We start from the raw sequence: 15,268 nt of genomic DNA, 5'->3' as shown, positions 1-15,268 counted from the left end.
TTCAACAGGCATTTGGTGTTCAGGAATCACAGCTGTGAAAGAAAAGACCCCAGAATGAAAATGCACTGTATCAAGTCCCACACGTAGCCTCAGACCATGCCACTCCCATTTCCAGGCCAGCTGATATCCCCAAGGTCCCTTGGCGGGCTCTCTACTCACTTCACCCCTTAAAACACGGGAAGCACCAAAAGTTTTCAAGCACTTCACACCAGGGGAGTGACTAGCCCAGCTCCAAGCTTAGCAAGTGTAGAGGTCTGCCACCACCAGCACTGCTCTTAAAAAAACTCATTTCTGCTGGAGCTTGTGTTGCCAACAGGCTCTGTGAAATGGGAGGAGAGGAGACGTCACCTAATAACACCCTACATCTGGATCAATAGAGCAACATTGATTTACTGAGAGATGGGCACTCAGCCCCAAATGATATATTGGGGAAGGCAGGAGCTACATTCAGCTGGCCATCTGTCAAGCCTCCAATAAATAATTAGACCTATGGATCAGCATTAGGAAAGGGAAGCGGGGAAAATGTACCTATCTACTGACACATGGTGCAAGGACATGCATTTCTCAGGAAAAGGGGTGCAGACATACCCTGGACATCACCCACACAGGACAGCCTCATAAGACCATAAGTCTGCTTTTGCTCTCTAGAGATGTCCACCACTTTGCTCCCAGCCAATCTGACAAACAGTAAAGTCAGCAAATACTAAAGCACTTTACGCAAATATGTCAGGGTGCTAAACACATGCTCTGAGATTCTACACAAGATAGCCTGATTAGTATTAGTTGTACCGTGCACACTAATTACAAGCCATTTGGTAGCACAAGATGAACCGAGCCCAAGTCCCATTTTACTCAATTGCACAGTTTACCAAGAAATAACAACAACAACAAAAAAATCCACAGCTCCATAGGTTCCTAAAACACAGATGAAGAAGCCATTGACCTAGCTTAAGTGGAACTTAAAGGGATTCACAGACTTATTAAAAACCCTTGGATTCACAGACTCATTAAAAAAAACTTGCATAAAAGCACTTTTACATCTTCACCCTATATTTACGATATATAACACATCATCTTTTATTCAATCAACACCCAAAAGCAGTCACAACAGACTAACCCAGAGCAGCCAGAAACTGTAGATTAGTTTTGACAGTACCTACTGAAACCCACATTTTTAAATACTCTGAAATGAAAGAAGCTGTCAAATCAGTATCTGTTGAAAGCTACTACAGGCTAGAAAAGACTGTTTTGGTTTGGGTTTTTTTTGTACACATATCCTAACATGCAGAAGAAAAGATGTAGGCACAAGAAGAGAGAACCATGTAGTGCTACTCTCTCTCATCACTAAAGCAATTACAGAGCCCTTTTGTTGCCTTACTGAGTCAGCAGGAGCTCTGCTTGCCTGAGGAGGCCTCAGAGGCACAAAAGAGAAAGAACCAGTCATCCAAGGTGAAGGGCTTTAAGGTAGCAACCAACTCCTTACATTAAGGCACGCTGACAGCTCTCCTCAGGAACAGCCTTTCTGCACCTCTCAGTGACAGTGTACACAGCAGCAAGACCGCTCTCCTCTTCCAAAGGGTGGCAAAGGTCCTGGATTCACCTGTCAGGGCAGAGAAACCCACTTGAAATCAGGGAGGAGCACTTCTCAAAGGCTGGCATCTCCACAGGAGACGTGCAGACGGCTCCCTTCCCACAAGACCATCCAGTTTGGGGAGAGGCTGGTTAGCACGAGATATGTTGCCCTTGCCACAATCACAAACTCTTCTGCCCCTCCCGTTTCCACCCCATGCTTCTTACAGCAAAGCAACAGCGAGGGGAGCGTCACTTGATGCCCAGGCAGCAGGCTGGCCATAGTCAGGAGGAGTTTATTGTGACTAAGATATGAAATCCTGTCTTATTATGAAAGATCCACCCAGTACATATAGAATTACAAATGCACAGGCCAGCTATGCCTTACACTTCCTAAAGGCGTACGTGTATTTTTTGCTTATGTCTTGAGCAAAAGTGACACACGGCATCCCAGGGATACAGCCAGCTTTTGGGCAAAGAAAGGAGCCAGATGTTTTTCAGCTTACTAAACAAATAGGAATATTTTAGCCAAGAGCAACAGGGTAAACTTCCTACAAAATCAGCATCGCGTCTCCAAACGCTTGCGGGAAGCGCAGGAGAGACTCGGTTTGAAGAGCAGTATGCAAAAGACTCTCCCCTCTCCCTTCCCCAGAGTAAGTTTCGCAGCACTCCGCTCGCAACATCAACTCCAGAGAGATAAACTCGGGTGGATGGGAGCTCCTGTCCCTGGAAGGGTGACCCGAGCCCATCCTGGGATCAGCCTTAGCCCAGTACAGCCCAGTGACACCCAACGTGTCATCTAGCGGGACGTATCCCAGGAGCGGGGTGGGGTGAACTAGGTGATCCTTTAAGGTCCCTTCCAACCCAAACCGTTCATCCGATTCTGAGAACGCGTTCTCGGCGCTGCGCCGCCACCGCCCCTGGACCTGCGCGCCCCACGCTCGGCCAGCGGCGCCCCGCAGCCGCACAGCAGCAGCTGCCGCGCCTTACCGTGCCGCGCGCCGCCTCGCCCTGCGTCGCGGTGCTTCGCCTTCCCGAGCGCTGCCGCTCCCCGCCCGCCGCGCCCCGCGCTCTGTTCGAAAGCGCCAATGGGCTCGCGCGGCCATAGGGCGTGGGCGGGGCCCGGCCCGCCAGGAGCCCACACCCCGGGGGGCGTTTGCCGGTGACTCGTGGGATCGTTTGGGTGATCGTAGAGTTATGGCATCACTAGGTTGGAAAAGACCCACCGGATCACCGAGTCCAACTGTTCCTATCAATCACTAAACTATGCCCCTTAGCACCTCGTCCACCCGCCTTAAACACCTCCAGGGAAGGTGACTCAATCACCTCCCTGAGCAGCCTGTTCCAGTGCCCAATGACCCTTTCTGTGAAATATTTTTTCCTGATGTCCAGCCTGAACCTCCCGTGGCGGAGCTTGAGGCCATTCCCTCTTGTCCTTTCCCCTTTCACTTGGGAGAAGAGGCCAGCACCCTCCTCTCTACAACTTCCTTTCAGGTAGTTATAGAGAGCAATGAGGTCTCCCCTCAGCCTCCTCTTCTCCAGGCTAAACAACCCCAGCTCTCTCAGCCGCTCCTCATAAGGCCTGTTCTCCAGCCCCTTCACCAGCTTCGTTGCTCTTCTCTGGACTCGCTCCAGAGCCTCCACATCCTTCTTGTGGTGAGGGGCCCAGAACTGAACACAGGATTCGAGGAGCGGTCTCACCAGTGCCGAGTACAGAGGGAGAATAACCTCCCTGGACCTGCTAAAGACCTGATAAAAGGCCTTTAAGGTCATAGAATCCTTAACCTAAGTTAAAACGCTGTCAAGTCCGCCCTGCTAAACCATGTCCCTAAACGCCACATCTAGGCGTTTTCTAGATCCCTGCAGGGACAGTGACTCCAGCGCTTCCCTGGGCAGCCTGTGCCTGTGCTTTGTAACCTTTCTATGAATGAGAGGATCGTAGAATGATTTGGGTTGGAAGGGACCTTTATCGTTCAGATTTAACCTCCCATGACTTCCAAGAGGTCAGGTTGCTCAAAGCCTCATGTAACCTGGCCTTGAACACCTGGGATGGGGCATCCACGGCTTCTCTGGGCAGCCTGTTCTGGTGCCTCACTACCCTCACAGGAAAATTTTCTTCCTAATATCTAAATCTCCACTCCTTCTACTTCATAGAATTGTAGAATCACTAGGTTGGAAAAGTCCTTTTAGATCATCCTGTCCTACCATTCCTATCTGCCACTGAACCATGTCCCACTAAACCACGTCCCACTAAACCATGTCCCAGCTTAAAACAGTTATCCCTCATCCAGATAGGACTTAAGTGAAGTAGTATTTCCTAATATCTAGTTTAAACCTCTGTTCTGTTTCATTAGGTTATATTTTCAGCAGGGCGAAGAGCTGCTTCAGTGCCCGGTGGCTTTCCTGCACTGCCAGCAGTACAGTTCCATGGTCGGCGTATTGCTGTCCTAGCTGTCCAGTTTGAGGTTGTTCAGAGCAGATCCGGGCACAAGGAGAACACTCGCCCTGCCCACCACCCCTGTTAGTGCTGGGGAGCCTGCACTGCTCCCAAAGCCTTCAAAAACGCTTACCTGCTTCAGGGATATTGCTGACGGCTTCAGAGCCGCTAAGCACCAAAAATCAAAAGTTATGAAGTAAAATGACCTGTGATGCACTTTCACAAAGTATAGATACTGTATAATTTTTACTTTGAAATAATAATGCAAATGAAGTTACATGTTTATATCATGAAAAGGGTATTTTGGGGTGGCTTTTCCCTATTACATGACTTTTCATCTTCTGAAGAAACAATAGTTTGTACATCTTATGTGAGCACATTTCACAGTTGAACAGCAAACAACTGCACCATTAATAATTTCAGTTGGTTTATTACCCCAAACATTCAGAATATATTCTTTTAGGGAGGCCAGGCACAAAAACACTGTAATGAAAAAATATGAATGGAAACCTGTATTTCCCCAATTGTCAAGAGGAACTGTAACTACCATCAGCTTAATTGAAGCACGAATTAACATGGTTCCTCTGAGGAGCTGGTGGACTCTTTCTAACCAGAGAATATAAATACTGAGAAAATTATACTCACATATGAAGATCCAATATCTATTATGTGCATAGTGAACTTTTATGAATCCATGACATGTTTGTATAAAAATGCAGTAAAGAAAATTTAGTGCACTGTGGGATATTTTTCTATGAATATAAATGGTATGTGGTCCCTTAAAAAGATATTTTTCTAAAATAAAATAAAAAGTATCTATCACTGCACATCCCAGATCTCACAGAGAAGAGGTGTGAATTTGTGATCGTTCACTCTCCATGACATCAGCATCTCTGCGTGATGATGGTTAAATGTCCGTAGTTCTGTAAGGCGGCCCAGAAGACATGCAAAGTGTTGAGGGTTATCTGTGTGGTGAATTTTGCAGAATTTTTGCAGAACATCCAGCAGGGGTTCTTGAAGCCTCTCCACGGACTCTCTGTCCTTTATGTATTGTCGATCTGGTTATGGTTTTAAAAGAGAAGAAGTAATTAGCAAATATATGCTCTGATGCAATGTAAATATTTACACTGATAAATGAGTATAAGACTGTTCAAATCTGGACACTGATCTTCACACCTATTTATTTTTTAATTACAAGGGAACAAAAAATCGTAGAATCATAGAATTGTCTAAATCTGCCCTTCTCCAGCTTTTGTCCATTCCCCCTTGTTCTATCACCACAAGTTTTTATGAATAATCCCTCTCCAGCTTTCCTGCAGGCCCCTTTCAGGTACTGGAAGGTCGCTATAAGATCTCCTCAGAACATTCTCTTCTCCAGGCTGAATACCCCCAACTCTCTCAGCCTGTCCTCATAGGGAAGGTGCTCCAGCCCTCGAATCATCCTTGTAGCCCTCCTCTGGACCCATTCCAACAGCTCCATATCCTTCTTACATTGAGGATTCCAGAAGTGGACACAATACTCCAGATGAGGTCTCACAAGAGAGAACAGAGGGTCAGAATCACTTCTCTCGACCTGCTGGCCACTCTTCTTTATATGCAGCCCAGGATATGGTTGGCAAAATAAAAAACTTTAACATATTTTTTATTTGGGATTTGCATATAAGCTTCCCACTTCTAGCTAGGGAAAAGTTTCAAATTTCACAAAAATGGTAGAGTTTGGACTCTGAAATGTTTTTCTGGGGTTGTATCATCATCTTCCAATGCAGTTCTGTGCCTGAGTACATCCTGTAATGCATTGCAACTACTGAGCAGTACAGTGTAAGTTCTTGGAGATGAGTTCAATCAGGGAATCTGACAAGTAAAGAAGAGTGTGCGTACAGGTTATCAGGAAGAAATCAAATGTCTTTAACCTTGTTTAAATGTCTTTGTTAGAAAATACTTGTCTTTTTATTTTGTTCATATGGAAGGATGCATTTGAGTATTTGGAGAGGGAAGGAAAGAGGAGGATGGGTTTGGTTTTTTTCCCCTGAAATTTTTGGTGTAAAAACATTTTCTGAGCTGCACTGTCTCAGAGCGATAGAATTGCTTCACCTTCCCATCTTCCAAGAAACCTGATTTGGAAACCTCAGTGTATATCTGTAACCACATCTGGGATTTTCTGAAGGAAGATGCTTGCCATGTTGAGCAGTGAAGAGATACCAGTAAGTTGGTTGGTTTTTTTTTCAGCAGGGTATTTAGGCACTTTTTTCCCCCTTGTATGCAAAACCAGGTAGTGTAGCAGGACATTTAGAGTTTGGATTTGTGTGCTTGTATTTTGGTTTAACAATTGACTATACTGAGTATGCATGTATGCTCACTCACTTTATGTAGAATATAAGTTTTTACAAGTCTCAGGTGACACTCCTCATGCTTTCTTTCCAAAACCACTAATATTTAATTCTATACTAGAAGTTACCTGGAGACAGGATAACTATGGCTGTGAGCAGCGCATATTCCTCCTGTGTCATTTTCAGCTCTCCAATGCTTTTATAAAAATTAAACATGGGAGTTATGAATTCATCTGAGATACCTGTGAGAGAAAAAAATTATATTTTTTTAATTATTAAATTAATCTGGTTTATTACCACAAAGTAGTTATTTAGTATTTGAAGGCTTGACTGACTTGATGGGAAAAATTTTCTACACAAATCAGGCCTGATGCAAGACAATTAATTACAAAGGTGTGAGCACATCCTTGTTTTCCAGATCAGAGTAGTTACAGGCAAGTGCTGGCAATTTCTTGTCACACAAAGTTTTTCTTTCAAGCAACTCCTTTTCCCCTACAGGTTTGTCCATCTATCTCTTCAGGGCAAGTCTCACATATGTTTGTCTCGCTGTCTGCTGATATTCTAGCTGTTTGCAGTATGCACATTTTGCAAAACAGTCATACAATCATAGAATCACAGAACAGTTTGTGTTGGAAGGGACCTTAAAGATTATCTAGGTCTGTCCCCTGTGCTGTGGGCAGGGACACATCCCACTAGATCAGGCTGCCCGAGGCCCTGTCCAACCTGGCCTTGAACACCTCCAGGGATGGGGCATCCTCAGCTTCCCTGAGCAACCTGTTCCAATGCTTCATCACTCTTATGGTGAAAAAATTCTTCCTCATATCAAGCCTAAATCTGCCCCTCTCCAGTTTCTACCCATAGTCCCCATGTTCCCTGTCTTTACATTCATATATGGAAACCTCTCAGGGTGTATGGTTTAATCCTAGCCCAACTCTTTAGATAACTGCTTTGGGCAGTTGCTTCAGTTGTCTCCATAAAGAGACTTAATTGCTCCCTTTATGTAGCCTGAAACTTTAACTAGGTCTAGGATTACCTGTAGTCCCAGATCAACTTGCTTACAACTGCTCCTGTCTTAAAGCATAAACTACTCCCTTATAAAATACAGAGCCATAAATAATTAAAATATAGCCCAGTTTAAGAATGAGGTCATGTGATTCTCACCATCAGCAAAACCCTTTGGGATTACTGAACTGGGGCATGCTGACTGGGCTTCCTCTTACTGACTTTGTCATCAGGTCACAATGTTCTTACTTATCCTTTAATTACAGATATATTTAATTCTGCTTTTTGGTGTAAAAGAGAAGTGGGTCCTGTGACATCAAATTTAATTTTTTTTAAGCTGGTGAGTCACCCAGAGCAGCCACTAGATTGTCAGCAACAGCTGCTTGCAACTCTGAGGGGGGGCACTGACGAGGTATAGAGACCTAAACCAGTGGTTCTGCAGCCTTTTGGTCTTCCTTGGCTGAAAGGATGGAAACCTCCCTTCCCACAGGTGAGGGCCGTAGGATTTCTTGTAATTTTGCTCAGAATTTTGAGCTGTTTTGGGAGAAGACTTTACAACTTGGTATGGAAACCACATGAAATAATGTGACTTTGAGTGTTGTATGCAACACAAACCTGAAGTACAGGACCAGTAAGGTTAGGAGTGTCTCCAATAGGAGAAATTTAAAACCAAACTCCGCATGTAGAACTCAAAGAATGACTTAACTATGAACAAGTCACATTTTGTTGTGACAGTGAGAACTTACTTCATTCGGTCTGATAGCTGTGGGTCCCCACAGACTGAAAGTAGGATCTTGCAGGCTGTGGTTTATTTTGTGGCTGAATGACGTATTTAAACATGTGACATAAGCAAGCTGTGTTCACTTCAGATTACAAGCCATAAATCTTGTTTTTGTAACAAATTCAACACCATTGAGAAGAGTCTAAGTAAATGAACTGCCAGTTATTTAACCCTGTAGAAGTTAGTAACACAGCTCAAGCTTTATATAGAGCAAACAATAGTCATAGCATGAAATGCTCTACAAGGTTTATGCTGTTAGTCATCAGTATTAACTACTTAAACACTATTTGAACACTTGTTATTACTAACTTTTGTGGAACTGCCTCTCTCTCAGGCAGTTTTAAATGCCAAATTCCTTGCAATATGACATATATAAGGAACACACGTACATGCCACACCAAAGCTTTTTAAAATTCACATGAATCTAGAAACAGAAGAAAAAAATAAATCTAGCTGAGTCTAAAGCAGAGCAAACAGATTCCTTTCACGGAAGCGAATAGCTCAGCAATGACATGAAAAATAGTCCATGACAAACTGGATATTTTTAGAAGTCTCTGTGAAAGGTATTGCGCTGCTGTGAGTGATTTTTTGGCAGCAAGCAGGAAATGGAAGGAAGTGGGCTGTGAGTAAGACTCCCATCATTTATTTCTAGTATTCATAATTATTCATAATTTGATTTTTTATCTTCTTTTTCTTTTGGTCAGATTAGTTTTCAGCAGGATGAATTAATTCTTTTGCTGACCACAAAGCTCCTTAAGTCCTACTGTCAATATAGCAGAAGCAAGATGAAAATTATGCTGGAGAACAAAGAGTGGAATAATTAATTCAAGTCCTCACAGGTCCAGGCACTGTATAAGCATACAGTAAAATGATCTTTGCCCCGGAAAGCTTATAATCTAACATTAAGAAACTAAAGCATGGATGGATGAAGCAAAACATGACTGTAGATATGGTAGCAAATGAAGTTATGTCAGAGAGCTTCTATACATCACTGTACTCCAGAGGAATAAAAAGGAAGAAGTGAAAGGGAGTAAAAAGGGATGTTTCAGCAATGCAACTGATATACTGGTTTTAGTAAAGACAACATAACTTTGAAAACTTTAAATAGATATGCGTCGTAAGACGATGATGAACAGAACCACCCAAAAAGAGTAATTTTCAGACTAGGATGATGGAATTTTTCCTTGGTTACTAGTTTTGCTCTTATCCGATCTGTGGTGGAGTTTCTGTTATTTCATCATCCTGTATGCAAGTTACACAAACCGCTGTTCCATCACAAGAGGGGGCTGTTTTCTAATGGGACTGAAAACACTTCATTTTGGATTTAATAAGCTCCCCTAGAAAGCAAAAAAGCAGGAAACACATGTTTATAATTCTTGCTTTTTTTTTTTCCTTTTCTTATCTACTGTACAAGATGATGTCACTTCAACTCAGATTACCAGAAAAAGAAGTAAAGGCATTTGGTATTTGTTACTGGGAAAGATAGACTAGAAATTACTATTATGATTTTTCGAATGTCACTGTTACAAATCACACTCCAAAAGTGAAAAAAATCCAATCGATAAAGTTATAATATATTTCTCGGTGAGACTAGAAAAGTTAGCTCTGCCTGGCCCTCTTTATTTAGGTCAGACAAGAGCACTGCACCGTACTGTGTCGGAGAGACAGAGCTTCCTGGTCAGTATTAATGGTGCCTCCTTCCTTACTTTTTTAAAAAAAGGTTTCTAGAACTTTGTTTTGTGAAGTATTACAAAAATAAGAACATGCTCCTCCTTTGTGTTTCATTGTGCATCATCCTGAACTGCACAAATTTCTATGTAGCCACCTGCCAGATTCTGTCATCTGCAGAAGAGACTGCAATTCATTCGATTGATTTTGGTATGTTAATGGATGACTGGCTTTAAATCCCAGGGTAGGCAACAGGAAATGCTAGCTTTGCTGAATATGGCTTTGCAGCATTAGACTGGAGCAGATTTAAACCTGTGAGCATTATTTATTCAGCATCCCTCGCTTCTTGCACAATTTCATTCCTATCTGTAGCTTAAGACACAGCATTGTTTCAGACCTTGACTTTTTGTAAGGTTTTGTTCCTATGATTTCTCTCTGAAGGCAGGATGACTGTTGCATTTATAAGATTCACGGTTTCAGGCCATAAATAATTATCTGGTTAATATAATACTGGAGTATATGGTTTACTGTGATATTGAGTCAGTATTACCATCTTTTTGAGAGCAGTATTCTCTATTCTATTTTGGCTGTTGATTAAAACTGAATAGATTAATCTACTGCAGGAGGAAATCTTGAGAGTAAGTACTAATTAACAGTAACTAGCACTGTGTAATTAATACAGATAGAGATCTTTTTTCTTGATAAACATGGAGGTGCCAGTGGATATTAAATGAAGCATTTATTAGTAGCTGTTTTATGAAAATAAAATGTATTAATTACTCACAAAGTTATATCTTATCTTTTACAGTCTTTCATCTACCAGAACTGCTTTCCATACTGCTTATGAGCTCTGCCTTCTAACGTGTTCAAATGGATCAGTGGCCCTATAAATATGGACCAAATCAAGCCAACTTAAATGAGAGGTTAACATGTGCCAACAAAAACTCCCAAGGATAGCAAAAACCCACCTTCTCAAGAATTATCAGTAGGAGCACTGTGAAGCCATCATTGCAAGCAAAGAAACCTTGATTTAAAAAGAGCAAAAAAACCCCCAAACCAACCAAACCTGCAAGGAGGATGCAGATGATGTTGCCACATCTTTGGCAGTGGCCTGAATGCCTGCAGTAATAAGGGAAGTGCGGTCTGGCAGACAGCAGCAGCATCTGCACTGCCTTGAGCTAGTCTTCATAGGCTGAGCCTATTCAAATAAGTTTTTGGCCTGCAGAAGTACACTTACACAGAAGAAAAGAGATTGAGTCTCCTGACATCTGTTCTTGTTTTCATGGCTATAAATTAACTCTGTAGATATGATTCAAACACTTCTATCAAATTTATTTGTAATTGATGATCATGACACGATCATGGCTTACTCAGTATGGTAGATTGTGCAGTACCACGTATGAATAGAAAAGCTCTTTCCTATGCTCTGTAATTCAAAATGGTCCTAGTTTCTAAATCTTTTGGGCAATGTGCTCTGGGTTGAGTCACGGGATGGTAATTGTCTCTTTCTGTGTGGATGCATAAGACCATTTTGAGTCTTAGATGTCTATAACTTGCAGGTATGTTTCAAAACAAGAGGCTATGTACTGGCCAGGTTGCTTTCTCTTAGATTATTTGGACTCAGCAGTGAAGATAATTTAATTTTTTTTCTCTACACAAAGCTCAGCATAATGGGGTTTTGAAGTATCACCATTACTCAGTACTAGTAAATAATAAAGACTAAAGGCAACAGAAGTAATTGGGTATGCGTTGTTCTGGTGCCCAATTTTGCCTTTCGTTGCAGGAGTCTCCTATCCAATGGGAACTTTATATCCCACATTCAAGGGCAAAAGTGTGGCCTATTTCCAGTGCTTTGAAATTGTGGATATTTGCTTTTGTGTTTTTTTTTTTTTCCTTGGATCTCACTATACTAAAGCACCTGTAACCCATTCAGGAAGACAACATTGTGTTTCACAGTGTCAGGTGTTCCGCTGCCAACTTTGCTAACCTAAAATCTGGGCCCAAATTCTTCTGTTTCCATACATATCAGATACTGTCTTATTCTCTGATCCTGAAATTAGTAGAACTGCTTTGTAAAACAAGATGATGGAACAAAAATCTGTGGCTCTTAATAACCGCTGAAAACAAGTGTCTTTAGGAAAACGAGCTATAAGTGCTCACTGAGAAAATATCCAGTATTTGAACACTGTTTTAAAAACATTGTAAAGCTAGATAATGGAGAGTTTGTTTTCAAAATAACAGAAAGAAACTAAGCATTAAATTACAAGGATGTCCACCTTTCACAGAATGAATCAGTCACAATGTGGTGTATGTGTAGTGAAGCATCAAATAAGATGAGTAAGTGGCCGTCACAGTCCGGGGTGTGACAGTGGCACAAGCTCTTGTTAAGATTAAATAAAATGTCTGTCATTAAGGCTCAATATTACAATGAGTAAAAGGGGATTTCAGTCTCAGAAGCAGCTAATGAAAGAATTTTTGTAACACCTTATGGAGAAAGAACATAAGGGCACAAACAAAGGCAGTCACTGAGATGCATAAGGACTGGAGCAATATGCTCAAGCTAAGAAATAAAAATACACCTCATCAGCATGAGAATAAAAACGAAGGCTTCCAATGCTGAAAGGTCATCACCACCAGATCTCTGGCTTCTTTATCAGGAAAAAAGAAAAAAAGAAGAGTCCATTCTGTACAATCAGTCTGGGCAAGGCATAAATATTAATAGATGAGAGCAGCTTCCAAGGGCATATGGTGGCGGGTGGCAGAAGTCTGGACAGTTTGTGACTTTTAGGCAGGATCCTTATCCCCAATTTTGTGGATACAGACGTAAAGGTTTGACAGTAGTACTTACATGACATTCAATTGTCTGTACCTAAAAATATGTGGACAGAAGCTCTGACTAACAGCAATAATTAATGGCTGATGGCCTGACAGTGTTTGGCATCTCACTAGGATCCATGAATAATCCTGATGATTCTTCTTTATTCATTACCTATAAATTTAAATTATAAACTCTCACTCAACTATTGCTGCATTTCCTCTCCTGCAGTCTGTTGTCTTTACAGAGTGTTTCTACCTTTACTGTATTTAGTCTTGTTTTTCAGTGAAGTGTACGTGAAAAAAAAGGAGGTCCCTATCTCCAAATTTATGTATAATTCTCTTAGGTTTTCTTCTTTATTTGACTTGTGTTTAATCTCTTCTGGCCATTTTATCTTGAAGTGGTCTATAACATGATAATGGCCAGATGCAGTTTCTAATAGCATGTATCTTTATGGGTTAAGGTTGGAAGAGGCTGCTTAAGTTCCTCACATTTGGTAATATCACATTTGGTACCTTATTCAATCCAGAGCCCAGTTTGAGTCCTATGATCTGCATATTTAACATTTTTGAAAGTTGCACGTTGAAGCAATGATAGCCAAAGAATTTGGATGCCTTTCTTTTGTTTCACTTAAACTCAGGACACCTGAATACAACCATGTTTTAAACGACAAAAATAATGTATTTCAGTAGTAGTTATTTTCCAACAACTATTGAATTTTCCTAAATGTGTAATTCTGAAATTTATCTTAAACTAAATTGTGCCAATGCAAGTTCATAAAGTCAAACCAAAAAACTGATAGCTAGTGTGAGGATGAACAGGATTCCTATGAAAATTCAGTGAACATTGAGAAATACACTTGGGAAGCATGAAAGAGGCAAACTGCAAAACTCCACAAACCAATCAATTACAAATCTTACATACCAATCAATTGTTGATGCAAAGGAAGTGATACCACTGACTGTCAGGCAGTTACCAGTACCGAGAACATAGGCAGAGTGGCATTTAAAAACTATATTTAAGTATTTTCCTGCAGGGTACGTTGCCAGGTTGAAAGATACGCTCTAGCATGCAGCAGTGTAAGTCCAAAATGAGAGACTCTGGAAATCTTCAGTGACTTCTAGGTCTGTGCGGTAGCACTAACAGTTAAATAACATTGGTAGTGACAATTTACACTGATATGAATGCAAATATTTACAAGCTGTTTTTGTTGTTTACTATCACAGCCCCATTAAGTGCAGTCAAGGAGAATGTTTTGAAGTAGGCATAAATTTGCACAAAGTGAAGAAATAAAATACATGGAAAAAAGGTATTTTGTCCTGTATTCTGGCTATTAAAGGAAAGAATGCAAGCAAGCCAGATAAAACCATTGTTATCCTGTAATATAGAGAGGGAGCAATTCTAGCAGCAGTATGTCCTTTTGTGTCCCCAACTTGATCCTGGCTTGAGGGAAAGTATATTGTAGAGCCTTTTCCAAAGGCAACAAGATAGTATGTATGTATATATTTATACACACTGAAAAAGTTATTGTGTTTCATTTCTTGCAAACTGTATTTTGGTTTGATCCAGAGCTGATTTTTTATTTACTTTGGAGGATATTTTTCCCCACAGAAAAAAAGAATTGCAGGAAATCTTCCTTTGAAATTGTTACTTCTCTTGACATTTTTTTCTACACAAAATGCTTTTTTTTTTAAATCTGCTTCATGACAGGTAAATAATATTCTGCAGGAAGCAATGTCATATTCCAGCTAGCCATGTTATGATTGCTATCTTTAAGTCTCATACAAACTTGAAAAAATAATAATGTGTCTCATCTGGACTCAATAGTTGCAGAGAATTAACAGGCTAGTTTTAAACTAGGAGTAAGTGAAAAATTATTGATATTACTTAATGGCTTATGCAATGCTATGGATCGAAGTATTTTATGCTTCTGGTTTTTGTTGACACATTGAACAAGAAGATGGATAGTCACTGTATAGATTATAGGAGAGAAGCTTTCAGTAACCATGTATTCATACGTATACAATTTTCTAAGACCTATTTTTATTGAAAATGTAGGTTATAATCCAACAGAAAATCTCTTCATGAAGACATTGGATCCATGACAGCTCATTACAATTTCATGGAACTGTCTCTGGCCTTCTTTGCATGTTTCTCTGCCTGCAGAACCTGAACCAGAAGCCATTAATATCACTCTGAAAGTCACCATTTCCAGTTCATCATACAATAGCCTCTTATAATAAATCAACATGAAGGAAATATAAAAATCCCTACAAAAATATAAACCTAGAAATGAGTGTGCTAAGCCAAAGTAAATGCATACCTTCAGCAAGCGAGTTATTCTCAAGTTTCCTAACTTTTATTCAGGGTTTCAGTTATATATGTATTGGCCTAATTTTGCATACATCAGTGGCATCTTCACATTACTGATTTTAAGGGTTTCAGAATGGAGTTCAAGCCCATTTCTATGGCTAGTATTGAGGCTGATTGTTCTCATGTCTGTCCTTCTTATGAATGTTAAAAAGTGAAGGCCAGAAGAAAGAATCTAAAGACAGAATCTCTGGTTCAGAATTGTTGTTACATTTGAATTTTGAGTGATAGGTAGCTGAAGGTTGGATAAAGCTTGCTGATAAATACAGAAAACTGCAAAACATTCAGTATTGCATCAG

At 40.8% G+C, this 15,268-nt stretch overlaps 1 protein-coding gene across 4 annotated transcripts in view; it reads right to left on the bottom strand.

Moving 5' to 3' along the window:
* Nucleotides 1–4,650: 4,650 nt before the first annotated feature.
* NR1H4 (nuclear receptor subfamily 1 group H member 4) overlaps nt 4,651–15,268 on the bottom strand; it is a 47,627-nt gene continuing 37,009 nt past the window's right edge. For 3 of the 4 annotated variants that reach the window (XM_069857037.1, XM_069857032.1, XM_069857052.1), the window contains 2 exons: nt 6,462–6,575; nt 4,651–5,064 (listed from right to left, as the gene is read on the bottom strand). In XM_069857037.1, coding sequence (XP_069713138.1) covers nt 4,826–5,064; nt 6,462–6,575 — 353 coding nt within the window. In that variant the 3' untranslated portion in view covers nt 4,651–4,825. The remainder of the gene's footprint in view (nt 5,065–6,461; nt 6,576–15,268) is intronic. The other variant, XM_069857045.1, reaches the window with a different exon arrangement.

This window comes from Phaenicophaeus curvirostris, chromosome 1 (assembly GCF_032191515.1).
Source record: "Phaenicophaeus curvirostris isolate KB17595 chromosome 1, BPBGC_Pcur_1.0, whole genome shotgun sequence".
Taxonomy (NCBI): Eukaryota; Metazoa; Chordata; class Aves; order Cuculiformes; family Cuculidae; genus Phaenicophaeus; species Phaenicophaeus curvirostris.
This window is presented reverse-complemented; position numbering and strand designations above follow the sequence as displayed.